General features: G+C 44.0%; 1 protein-coding gene across 1 annotated transcript in view; it reads left to right on the top strand.

Moving 5' to 3' along the window:
- The window catches only part of LOC147710452 (ficolin-1-like), a 241282-nt gene extending 231528 nt beyond the window's left edge, over nucleotides 1-9754 (top strand). Inside the window, exon 9 of the mRNA XM_086921138.1 lies at nucleotides 7864-9754. Coding sequence (XP_086777264.1) covers nucleotides 7864-8114 — 251 coding nt within the window. The 3' untranslated portion in view covers nucleotides 8115-9754. The remainder of the gene's footprint in view (nucleotides 1-7863) is intronic.
- Nucleotides 9755-13146: the final 3392 nt, after the last annotated feature.

The raw sequence follows: 13146 nt of genomic DNA, 5'->3' as shown, positions 1-13146 counted from the left end.
CGAAGTTTTGTCCTGAATTTTGACATTTTGTCCTGAATTTATGTCCTGAATTTTGACCCTTTGTCCTAAATTTTTACACTCGCTGTCCTGAATTTGCACCCATGCCAGTTGGTCACCCTACACTTGGGTCGTTTCATAGCCATGTGCATGTGTGGTCATGCATGTCCAAGCTTGCTTTGTGATGCGTGCAAGAGCTTCTGAGTGACTCATGACATACACCATCATGCATGCGAGTACAACAAGATCATGATACTTCAACTACAGGCAGCCGCATCACTGCAGTTTTGTTTTTCTTTTCCGGTCGATGGTCCACCACATTTGCACAAAAATATCTTTGCTGATGCTGTACAGTATTGGCTAAAAGAATTAGTAAAGTCAATAGGTTCTTGTTGGCTTTACCAAGGATTGTCGTTTATGTTCTCAACTGCATTTCCTAAACTACTGTTTAATGAGGTTGTCCACTCATGTGATAAGCTTCTGGCCTCTAACAGCTGTATAAGCTATATAAGGGAGATATGGTAACCTTGCTTCCTTGAGTTATTTCCTATGTTTCAGCAAACCAACCACAAGCGCATATGGTTTGCCCTTGAATTAATAACAAATATTAACATATTGAAAGACAACAAACACCAGAAAAAAGATGGTGATGCAAGAATATGGTTCTTACCGAAATACAGAGGATATCAGACCATTCTGTCAGTTAGCACCACTTCGGCATTATGTACTCAAGAAAGTTATGATCTTTTTCAAGCAAGGTTAAGCATAATTAATGTTTAGGTTTGTGGCTATTTTAGTAAACAGCAATAAATATTCTACCAGCAAATAGTCAAAGTGCATGAGTTCATCTCCTTACGTACACAGGGAAAATCAGACTTTAACCAGAACAAAAGCGAAATTTGAGCTGGTCACTTAAGTTGAAACTTGCCAATTTAGAATGCTCAACGAAACAAGCATTTCCAATGCAATAGGTCTCGCATTCACACAAGTTTGGGCTAATGGCATTGTAAATGACAATGCCTTTTATTTATGTTTTGGGTTTTAAAACATAAATATAAGGCATTGTCATTTACAATACTAATAGCTTAAACTCTCGCAAGTGCAAGACCTGTTGCATTGCAATAAAGGGCCTTCTCGACCACTTCTTAGATTGTAAATATCAGAGGAAGCGACCAGCCTACGACATTTTCAAAGTAGTGATAAATAGTGCCGTGAAGATGTGTAAGTGTTGTAAACAACACAGACACAAAGTGTGAAGAGAGAGTTACATATGAGCCGAGCTAGAAACACTAACAAAGCGCCCCAACACCTTTCACTCTGTGATTACACTATCGCAGCTCAGGAAGAAGAGCGGCAAGGTGGGGTTTATTTAATGCCCTCTCCGTGATTTGAGTTTGCAGTGTGGCATTGCATAATGTCATTGCTATCTTTGGCCTAATAGAAACACTCCAGCTGTAGTAGGGCCCTGGCTTCACCTCCTGGTACAGGGCGGGATGAGCTTTATGGCAGGCATGGAGTGAGGGAGGGAGGGAAGGTGGTCTTGGCTGCAGGTCCAGCCTCTCACAGTGCCCCTGCTATTACTAGTGAGAGAGAGGCTCAGAGGTTGTGGTATTGGTATTGGTGGTGGTGGTATTGGTATTGATGGTGGTGATATTGGTGGTAATGGTGGTGGTGGTATTGACGGTGGTAGCATTGGCATTAGTGTTATTGGTGGTGGTGGTGGTATTGGTGGTGCTGGTATGGGTGGTGGTGGTATTGGTGGTGATGGTGGCATCATTGGTGGTGTTGTTGGTGGTATTGGTGGTGTTGGTATTGGTGGCAGTATTGGTATTGGTGGTGGTATTGCTATTGGTGGTGGTGGTATTGGTGGTGGTATTGGTGTTGGTATTGGTGGTTGTGGTGGTATTGGTGGTGGTGGTATTGGTGGTAGTGGTATTGGTGGTGGTGGTATTGGAGGTGAGGGTATTATTGGTGTTATTGATGGTGGTGGTGGTATTGGTGGTGGTATTTCTATTGTCTGTATTGATATTGGTGGTATTGGTATTACTAGTGGTGGTACTTGTGGTACTTGTGGTGGTATTGGTGGTGGTGGTGGTGGTGGTATTAGTGGTAGTATTGGTGGTGGTGGTATTGGTGGTATTGGTGGTGGTGGTAGTATTGGTGATGGTGGTATTGGTGGTCGTATTGGTGGTAGTATTGGTATTGCTGGTGGTACTGGTATTGGTGGTCGTGGTATTGCTGGTGGTGGTATTAGTATTGGTGGTGGTGGTATTGGTGATAGTGGTATTGGTGGTGGTGGTATTCGTGGTGGTTTTGGTGGTGGTGGTGGTGGTATTGGTGGTGGTGGTATTGGTGGTGGTGGTGGTATTGGTAGTGGTGGTGGTGGTACTGGTGGTGGTGGTACTGGAGGTGGTGGTATTAGTGGTGGTGGTATTGTTATTAGTGGTGGTATTGGTATTGGTGGTGGTACTGGTGGAATAGGTGGTGGTATTGGTGGTGGTAGTATTGGTGATATTGGTGGTGGTATTGGTGTTGGTGGTGGTATTGGTATTGGCGGTATTGATATTGGTGGTGGTGGTAGTACTATTGGTGGTACTTGTGGTGGTGGTGGTATTGTTGGTGGTGGTATTGGTGGTGGTGGTACTGCTGGTATTGGTGGTGGTGGTATTGGTGGTGGTGGTATTGGTAGTATTGGTGGTGATGGTATTGGTGGTGGTATTGGTGGTAGTATTGGTATTGCTGGTGGTACTGGTATTGGTGGTGGTGTTATTGCTGGTATTAGTATTGGTGGTAGTGGTATTAGTGGTGGTGGTATTTATGGTGGTGGTGTCGGTTGAAATGGTGGTGGTATTGGTTGTAGTATTGGTGGTGTTGATATTGGTGGTGGTGCTGGTATTGGTGGTGATGGTGGTGGTGGTATTGTTGGTGGTGGTACTTGTGGTGGTGTTGGTGGTGGTATTGGTGGTGGTGGTACTGCTGGTGTTGGTGGTATTGGTGGTGGTGGTATTGGTGGTGGTAGTATTGGTGGTGATGGTATTGGTGGTGGTATTGGTGGTAGTATTGGTATTGCTGGTGGTACTGGTATTGGTGGTGGTGGTATTGCTGGTATTAGTATTGGTGGTAGTGGTATTAGTGGTGGTGGTATTTGTGGTGGTGGTGTTGGTTGAAATGGTGGTGATATTGGTTGTAGTATTGGTGGTGGTGGTATTGGTGGTGGTGCTGGTATTGGTGGTGATGGTGGTGGTGGTATTGTTGGTGGTGGAGGTGGTGGTATTGGTGGTGGTTGTATTGGTGGTGGTAGTACTGGTGGTGGTGGTATTAGTGGTGGTGGTATTGGTGGTGGTATTGGTGGTATTGGCGGTGGTATTGGTGTTGGTATTGGTGGTGGTGGTATTGGTGGTGGTATTTGCATTGGTGGTGGTGGTATTGGTGATATTGGTGGTGGTGGTGGTATTGGTGGTGGTGGTATTGGTGGTGTCAGTGGTATTGGAGATGGTGGTATTGGTGGTGGTGGTATTGGTATTGGTATTGGTGGTGGTATTGGTGGATGTGGTGGTATTGGTGGTGGTGGTGGTATTGGTGGTGGTGTTGGTGGTATTTGTGGTGGTGATATCAGTGGTGGTGGTATTGCTGGTTGTGGTATTGGTGGTGGTGGAGGTAGTGGGATTGGTGGTGTTGGTGGTGGTGTTGGTGGTGGTTCTGGTGGTGATATTGGTGGTGGTAGTATTAGTGATATTGGTGGTGGGATTGGTGGGATTGGTGGTCGTGGTATTTGTGGGATTGTTGGTGGTGGTATTGGTGGTGGTATTGGTATTGATAGTGGTTCTGGTATTGGTGGTGGTGGTGGTGGTGGTGGTATTGGCGGTGGCATTTGTATTGGTGGTGGTATTGGTGGTGGTATTTGCATTGGTGGTGGTGGTATTGGTGGTGGTTGTATTGGTGATGGTGGGATTCGTGGGATTGTTGGTGGTAGTATTGGTGGTGGTGGTATTGGTGGTGTCAGTGGTATTGGCGATGGTGGTATTGGAGGTGGTGGTATTGGTGGTGGTATTGGTATTGGTGGTGGTATTGATGGTTGTGGGGGTATTGGTGGTGGTGGTGGTATTGGTGGTGGTGTTGGTGGTATTTGTGGTGGTGATATTGGTGGTGGTGGTATTGCTGGTGTTGGTGTTGGTGGTGGTAGTGGGATTGGTGGTGTTGGTGGTGGTGTTGGTGGTGGTATTGGTGGTGATATTGGTGGTGGTAGTATTAGTGATATTGGTGGTGGGATTGGTGAGATTGGTGGTGGTGGTATCCATGGGATTGGTGGTGGTGGTATTGGTGGTGGTATTGGTATTGATAGTGGTTCTGGTATTGGTGGTGGTGGTATTGGTGGTGGTAGCATTGGTGGTGGTAGCATTGGTATTGGTGATGGTGGTAGTGGTGGTATTGGTTGTGGTGATATTGGTGGAATTGGTGGTGGTGGTGGTGGTAGTGGTATTGGTGGTGGTGGTGGTGGTGATGATATTGGTGATGGTATTGGTGGTGGTGATATTGGTGGTGGTATTGATATTTGTGGTATTGTATTGGTGGTGGTACTGGTGGTGATGGTGGTGTTGGTGGTGGTATTGGTGGTGATGGTAATGGCGGTGGTGGAATTGGTGGTGGTATTGGTGGTGGAGGTATTAGTGGTGGCGGTATTGGTATTGGTGGTGGTGGTGTTATTGGTGGTATGGGTGGTGATGGTATTGGTGGTGATGGTATTGGTGGTGGTATTGGTGGTAGTATTGGTATTGCTGGTGGTACTGGTATTGGTGGTGGTGTTATTGCTGGTATTAGTATTGGTGGTAGTGGTATTAGTGGTGGTGGTATTTATGGTGGTGGTGTTGGTTGAAATGGTGGTGGTATTGGTTGTAGTATTGGTGGTGTTGGTATTGGTGGTGGTGCTGGTATTGGTGGTGATGGTGGTGGTGGTATTGTTGGTGGTGGTACTTGTGGTGGTGTTGGTGGTGGTATTGGTGGTGGTGGTACTGCTGGTGTTGGTGGTATTGGTGGTGATGGTATTGGTGGTGGTATTGGTGGTGGTATTGGTGGTAGTATTGGTATTGCTGGTGGTACTGGTATTGGTGGTGGTGGTATTGCTGGTATTAGTATTGGTGGTAGTGGTATTAGTGGTGGTGGTATTTGTGGTGGTGGTGTTGGTTGAAATGGTGGTGATATTGGTTGTAGTATTGGTGGTGGTGGTATTGGTGGTGGTGCTGGTATTGGTGGTGATGGTGGTGGTGGTATTGTTGGTGGTGGAGGTGGTGGTATTGGTGGTGGTTGTATTGGTGGTGGTAGTACTGGTGGTGGTGGTATTAGTGGTGGTGGTATTGGTGGTGGTATTGGTGGTATTGGCGGTGGTATTGGTGTTGGTATTGGTGGTGGTGGTATTGGTGGTGGTATTTGCATTGCTGGTGGTGGTATTGGTGATATTGGTGGTGGTGGTGGTATTGGTGGTGGTGGTATTGGTGGTGTCAGTGGTATTGGAGATGGTGGTATTGGTGGTGGTGGTATTGGTATTGGTATTGGTGGTGGTATTGGTGGATGTGGTGGTATTGGTGGTGGTGGTGGTATTGGTGGTGGTGTTGGTGGTATTTGTGGTGGTGATATCAGTGGTGGTGGTATTGCTGGTTGTGGTATTGGTGGTGGTGGAGGTAGTGGGATTGGTGGTGTTGGTGGTGGTGTTGGTGGTGGTTCTGGTGGTGATATTGGTGGTGGTAGTATTAGTGATATTGGTGGTGGGATTGGTGGGATTGGTGGTCGTGGTATTTGTGGGATTGTTGGTGGTGGTATTGGTGGTGGTATTGGTATTGATAGTGGTTCTGGTATTGGTGGTGGTGGTGGTGGTATTGGCGGTGGCATTTGTATTGGTGGTGGTATTGGTGGTGGTATTTGCATTGGTGGTGGTGGTATTGGTGGTGGTTGTATTGGTGATGGTGGGATTCGTGGGATTGTTGGTGGTAGTATTGGTGGTGGTGGTATTGGTGGTGTCAGTGGTATTGGCGATGGTGGTATTGGAGGTGGTGGTATTGGTGGTGGTATTGGTATTGGTGGTGGTATTGGTGGTTGTGGGGGTATTGGTGGTGGTGGTGGTATTGGTGGTGGTGTTGGTGGTATTTGTGGTGGTGATATTGGTGGTGGTGGTATTGCTGGTGTTGGTGTTGGTGGTGGTAGTGGGATTGGTGGTGTTGGTGGTGGTGTTGGTGGTGGTATTGGTGGTGATATTGGTGGTGGTAGTATTAGTGATATTGGTGGTGGGATTGGTGAGATTGGTGGTGGTGGTATCCATGGGATTGGTGGTGGTGGTATTGGTGGTGGTATTGGTATTGATAGTGGTTCTGGTATTGGTGGTGGTGGTATTGGTGGTGGTAGCATTGGTGGTGGTAGCATTGGTATTGGTGATGGTGGTAGTGGTGGTATTGGTTGTGGTGATATTGGTGGAATTGGTGGTGGTGGTGGTGGTAGTGGTATTGGTGGTGGTGGTGGTGGTGATGATATTGGTGATGGTATTGGTGGTGGTGATATTGGTGGTGGTATTGATATTTGTGGTATTGTATTGGTGGTGGTACTGGTGGTGATGGTGGTGTTGGTGGTGGTATTGGTGGTGATGGTAATGGCGGTGGTGGAATTGGTGGTGGTATTGGTGGTGGAGGTATTAGTGGTGGCGGTATTGGTATTGGTGGTGGTGGTGTTGTTGGTGGTATGGGTGGTGATGGTATTGGTGGTATTGGTGGTGGTGGTCTTGTTGTTGTTGCTAATCATTTCTGAATCCATTTTACTTGGGGGCTGAAACAGACACGAGAGAATGCCAGGTTTAAGTGATGGAAAGCGGGTGCCCGTGTTAAGGTGCGGCCATGCTGCTTAAAAAACACACAAGCGGTTTCAGCGGAAGCAGCTCATGTCCGGCCTGTAGTAAGACTAAATAACAGGTCCTGTGACAGTGAAGGGGCCAGTAGCCATTGGAGGAGCCAAATGAAGACACAGTTGTTCTAAGAAGGGACTAACAAGCCAGTTAACGAATCTGAAGGCAGCATTTACGAAGGAGAATGACACAAGCCAATGAAAAATATGGGCGGAGAGTGGGCACGGCTTCTCTCCCATACTCTACTACAGCAGTCTCGCAGAGCGAGCAGTGCATGCACGCTGCCGCTAGGCTCAACCTAAAAAGCATGAAGTCTGTGGGCCGACACAGCTCACAGTTCTGGAACATTCATTAATCATTCCTATAGCTGTGTAAATTTTCCAACAATAGCTGTAACATTAAACCTTCAATTTCATACGAGCTGGCCAAAGAATAATACATTTTTGCAACACAAACTCAAATGCGTGCTGCTCAGAGTTCTTAGGTCTAGCAGTGGGGATACAAAGTGGGGAATCGCCACCCAAATTTCAGTACGCTCTAAAGAAGGTATATCACTGTGCACCTTCCTATAGCATAGTCATGAATCTGGCATTGGGTACCCTTGGAGTTGTCTATTATTGGGTGGCACTATGAGAGTGTATCTGTATGTTGTGTGTGCTTTGTGATGACATGTGACCTCGCCAAACAGCTAATGCTTTCTGTAGGTGAGACATAAAAACTCAGAATGTATAGCAACATTATGATTTGAAAATGAATGAAGTAATTAACCAGATTTAGGGGAAATACAGGCAATGACGTATAGAAAATAACATTAATGTATTTTGGTCATTCTAGTGATGTACCTTCAGCAGAAACCAGCATCTAGAAACTGATGGTGTTGAGTGGGGGATTGTTGAGGAGGGAGGGGTGTTTGCATGCATGTGTCTGTTTACATTAATACCAGTTAGGTCTTAGGAAATAAACTATCCACCTGATTTTTACAGGAAATTCCCTTGATGGTCATCAGAATCATGCATTCTCGACCAAAGACCAAGACAACGATCCGAGGGAAGGCAGCAGCTGTGCTGTAGCCTACAAGGGAGGCTGGTGGTACGAAAGCTGTCACAGTTCTAATCTCAATGGACTGTACCTTGCCGGCACACACACCTCCTATGCAGATGGTATTAACTGGAGCTCGGGTAACGGATACCATTATTCATATAAGTCAAGTGAAATGAAGTTCCGGCCTGTTTGAAAAATTCACATTTAGTTACGCCAATTAATCTAAATCAAATCAGAGGTGATTAACTGTGATTAAAGCTAAGTATTTTCAGCAATGCAACTTTATTGAATTGATTCTTTATTGTTAATGTTCAGCTCCACTTTTTCTGCAATGATTTTTGTCTAGTAGAGATTAAGAGAACTGAAAATCTTCAAACTTTCACTGCAACATTGAGTGATTTCTCATCAGCACTGGGTGGCTTCTCTGTATCCCTGAGTAAACTGCATGAAACCTTTAGGACTTTGGGCTAGATGTAGGCAATTTAAATTTACTGATTCGAAAGTACCGAATTTTACCGATTCAGTATTTTCGAATCGGTAAATGCTATGTGGGTAATTAATCGGTAAAAAATACTGAATCATTAAGATTCGGTATTTACCGAATCGGTAAATATCGATTCGGTATTTGCCATTCATTCCTATGGGCCTGTAGGCCCATAGGAATGAATGTCAATGACCGAATCGGTAAATACAGATTCGGTAAAATTGTGAAAAAAGTCAAGGGTGGCAGGGTGTCACTTTGACACCCTGTTGCACCCCTAATTAGTGCTTGTGTACACATGTGGCACACATACATGCCCTCTGTCACATGGCACAGGTGTAAATGCACATATTTGCATTTACATAGGAATTCGTTATTTACCACCAACTAATAGTTGGTGGTAAATAACGAATCCTTTAAGCCCAGAAGCACTGTTTGAAGTGCTTCCTACATTTCATTTACCGATTCGGTAAATACCGAATCGGTAAATACAGATTCCTTATTTACCGAATCGGTAAATATGCCCCCTACATAGGAAAAGTCTATTACCGGTCGGTAACGTCCGATTTCGGCCGCTACCGACCGGTAACAGGCCACCTACATCTGGCCCTTTGGCCCTAAAAATTACATCCCTCTAACCACAACAACTTACATTTACCACTTTAACACAAGATGGCATCCCTGAACGCGCTGAGCCGAGGAGGCTCCAGAGGAGGCTGCAAGATAGCAGCTCTGTGACAGAAGAGCAGAGGCCGTGACTTTGGTCATGCCTGACCCTGTGTCTTTTGTGCCTGGTGTGGCGATTTCAGCAGCGGCACGTTCAAGGGAATGGTTGCCAGCCCCCCTCTTGGGCCCCAGGCAGTGACAAGAACTCACACCATCGCAGGCCGCACCTCCCCCTGAGTGAGGCCCCTGTGGCATCCTCCCTTTGGCCGCCTGCGAGAGCGTTGACAGTTGAATGCAGGCTGAAATGCTCCTGACCGACACTGGGGGCGCTGCAACACGAGCCGGGGTGGCCACCCTGACAGACTTTGGCTCTGGTGGCTGAAACTGTGGAATTCTGGGGCCCAGTCAGATGAGACTCAGTTGTACTGTAATGCATGGACCTTCTTTTATGTTCATATCCTTTTCCAGTTACAACAAATCTGTTAAGCTTGTTGCCACGCTGTTAAGCTTGTTGCCACACTCACTTGTTTATGTTCATATTGTTTACTTTCATGCTGACTCACACTTTGTATTCCTTCTCCATGGTATCCAGCTGAAGTTAAACTATTTACAGCTTGGATTCCTTGGAGGCAGGAAATGCGGGACGTGGCTCCTATATTTGCTGGAATAAACGTATTTTTGGAATTTACTGGAGACTCCTGATTTTATCATTCAGCTCCACAACATATTTAGCGACGATCGAAGGACATTTCAGGATCCCACTCATTTTGATTGTTTTACTCCGTTTGCCACTTCATGTAAGTTCCGCATTGAACTGCTGCATTGGATTTATATTGCCTCATTGCTTGTAGGTCGCACCTGCGCTTTCATTACTGGCATTCAGTGAAATATTCCTGTTTTGGATTTGCTTTCACGCATGTGCACTGCTCATTAGGTGTGGTCACGATAGTTACCAAGGAGACCGCTCATGGGGAAATCTGCATTTTCATTGATATGATGGCATGACGAGATGTCATGGAGACATGCAGACACTTTTTTGGCACTCACTGTTTCGCTTTATGTGACACACAATTTCCTTTGGTGGCCATCTTTGTTTGGGCTTTCCCCGATACATTCACATTGCATTTTTCTAGTCAACTTATTCACCGTTTGAGGTACACTGACCATTTATTTTAATTGATTTGACTTAAACCATTGGATAGTACCTCATCATCACTTCAATAAGATATTCTTTCTTTAATTCTCAAATGTTTTTGATATAATTTTAAAATACTTCTGAGACCACTCCATAGTTTACAATGTCCTCCAATATACAACAGTTTGTGCAGATTCGACCTTTTCTTCAGCCTGGCAAACCTCTTGCTACATGGGAAAAGTGGTGCAACTTTTTTGTTAATTTCTTGTTTGTTATTGATGCAGAAACAATGTGTTCGAAAAGAAAAGAAAGCTATTCTTTACAGCAACTTGGAATCTGAAGAGCAGTAAGTATTTGATAATCTTCCCTTTTTAACACCACCTGGAGATGGTGATGGTTGGAATGAGTATTTAGAGGCGACTAGTAGACTGAAAAAGAAATTCACTGAACAACCCAGTGTTCTTCTTGAAAGATTTAATTTCAATACTAGGAAGCAATCTCAAGATTCTTGCATTCAAGTGTAATTTTGGAGCTACCTTAGACACAATGATCAGGGATTAGTTTGTTTTTGATTGTAATTCAAGAAAAATTCAGGACTGATTGCCCAGTTTCCGCGGTCCTACCCAAATTGAAGTTTTGTACATGGCTAACGCCATAGAACTTTCAGTCATTTATTTCCAGCAAATATATTGTACCTGAACCTGTTTGTGCATGCTTTGAACTTTGTACAGAATTCTGCAGTTGCTAATGCTTTATCATATAAAGATAAGACAAAAAAAATAGGACATATTGTTTTAGATGTACTTCCAAAACACATCTTAGCAATTATGCCTCATGTCCAGCATCAGGTAAAAAATGCAATAAATGTAATAACATAGGACATTTTCAAGGGGTATGTAGAAGTGTTGGAAAAATGCCTAGAGGGAGTACTGTAGATATTTTTACTGTGATGGATGAATGTTCACAAGATCTGTCAAGGGTTGTTCTCACACTTGATGTTGATGCTATGGAAATTAAACCAGTGAAGAGTTCATTATGTGACGTACACATTGGTCATATAAAACTCAACATGATGGCTGACTCAGGGGTGCCTATCACAATTGTTTGTGACTTTTTTTATGAACATTCATGGTCAGGAACGTAACCTTTATGTCCTCCTGATGTTTCTCCTAAGGCATATGGAGATCAAGACATGAACATTATATGTTTCTTTTCGGATGATCTGGAATGTTTAGGCAGACAGACATGCACCAAGAAATATGTTGCAGAAAAAGATAAACATGTCATTGTTTGGCAAGATTTAACTAAGTTGGGTCTGATGCTGGTTCCTTCCTGGTGCTTCTAGTCCAGTTATGGTGAGCAACGTGTTTAGCCCCAGTAACTGAAAGTAGTGACACTGTTTTGTCTGAGGTTATACAACAATTTATCGAAGTTTTTACAAATAGTATAGGAAATAATAAAAGAATAAAGCTTAGGAAGAATGCTTTACCAGTGGACCACAAAGGCAGGCCAATTCCTTTATCCATTAGGTCGGAGCTAAAGAACCTACTTGATAATTTAGTCAGAGAAGGTGTGATTGCGCACACAAACCCCTCCGAATCGGTAACTCTCATTGTTGTACTTTGAAAAAAAGATGGGGACATCAGACTTTGTGCTGACTTACGCCCCCTTAATAAGAACCTAACAGAAGATTGACAACCTTCACCCAAAATACATGACTCATTAGCAAATATAAGTTCTTCCAAATACTTTACTCTTTTAGACTTGAGTTTGCATATCATCAGATTCTGCTTGTTTCAGACTCACAAGACCTCACCATGTTTGTTACTCCTTTTGGAGCCAACACATCTTTTCACTTACCATTTTGTCTGCAACATGCGTATTCCAGAAGTTAATGGATACTGTGTTATCTGGCATACCAGGCACTCAAGCGTACCAGGACCAAGTAACACTTTTTCCAACAAAGTTACAGAACAGTTGGTCATACTTTATAAAGTTTGGTAAGTTTTTAAAGAGGTGGGTATAACTCTCAAACCTGAGAAATGCTGTGTGATAAAGCATGATTTAGAATATTTGAGTCATCATATTTCTGGAGATGGCATAAGACCAATTATTTCTTTGGTACAGACTATTCAGGATGTGAATCTGACCAAAGGCCAGGACACTTTGGGATCCTTTTTGAATTGAATAAATATTACTCAAGATACTTTCAAGGGTATGCTGTGGCGGTGCAACCACTTAGACAGTTGTTGCAGAAAGGAGTACATTGCATCTGGGACGAAGAAGGTAACGTATCTGCATGCAGCACCTGTCTACTTTCAGACAAACATGAGTACTAACCAGACACCCTTATACACTTTTCCTCTTTCTGATGAATTTTGGTCCAAAGTTACCTTAGACTTTGCCGGTCCATTGGAGATTCTGCCTTCAGATAATCGATTTTTAATTGTTTTAATTGATTACCACTCCAAATGTTTTTTTTCCAATTTGATAAAACCCATGTTGTTAAATCTGTTGACTTTAAAGTTTCTGATTAGGTGCTGATCAAACTCCCTACCAGAGTAAAAAAAAAGGGCTTTCTGTTTTCTCTGAACCTGTATGAATAATCAGAGTTGCAAGTGGTTCAGTTTTGTTAGATGGAAGGGGTTGGTGGAGGAAAAGGGCACTTGTGAGAGTGACACTTGAGCAACCTTGCAACATTTCTGACACACAAAGGCATTGAGAAGAAAGGAGGACAAAACAATGTTTGGTTCACTTTCAAGGGAAGAAATGTAAATCACACTCACATTTCTCCCTCTGCAATGTATAATTCTGCTAATGCCACTCAAGCTACCATGTCCACAGTATGTGATTCTTCTACTGATGTGGATCACATTGAACATACGTTGACAAGTAATATTGAAGGAAATTCTTACTAGGAACTGTCTGTGATTGCTAATGCTA

The sequence above is a fragment of the Lissotriton vulgaris genome, chromosome 5 (genome assembly GCF_964263255.1).
Source record: "Lissotriton vulgaris chromosome 5, aLisVul1.2, whole genome shotgun sequence".
NCBI lineage: Eukaryota > Metazoa > Chordata > Amphibia > Caudata > Salamandridae > Lissotriton > Lissotriton vulgaris.
This window is presented reverse-complemented; position numbering and strand designations above follow the sequence as displayed.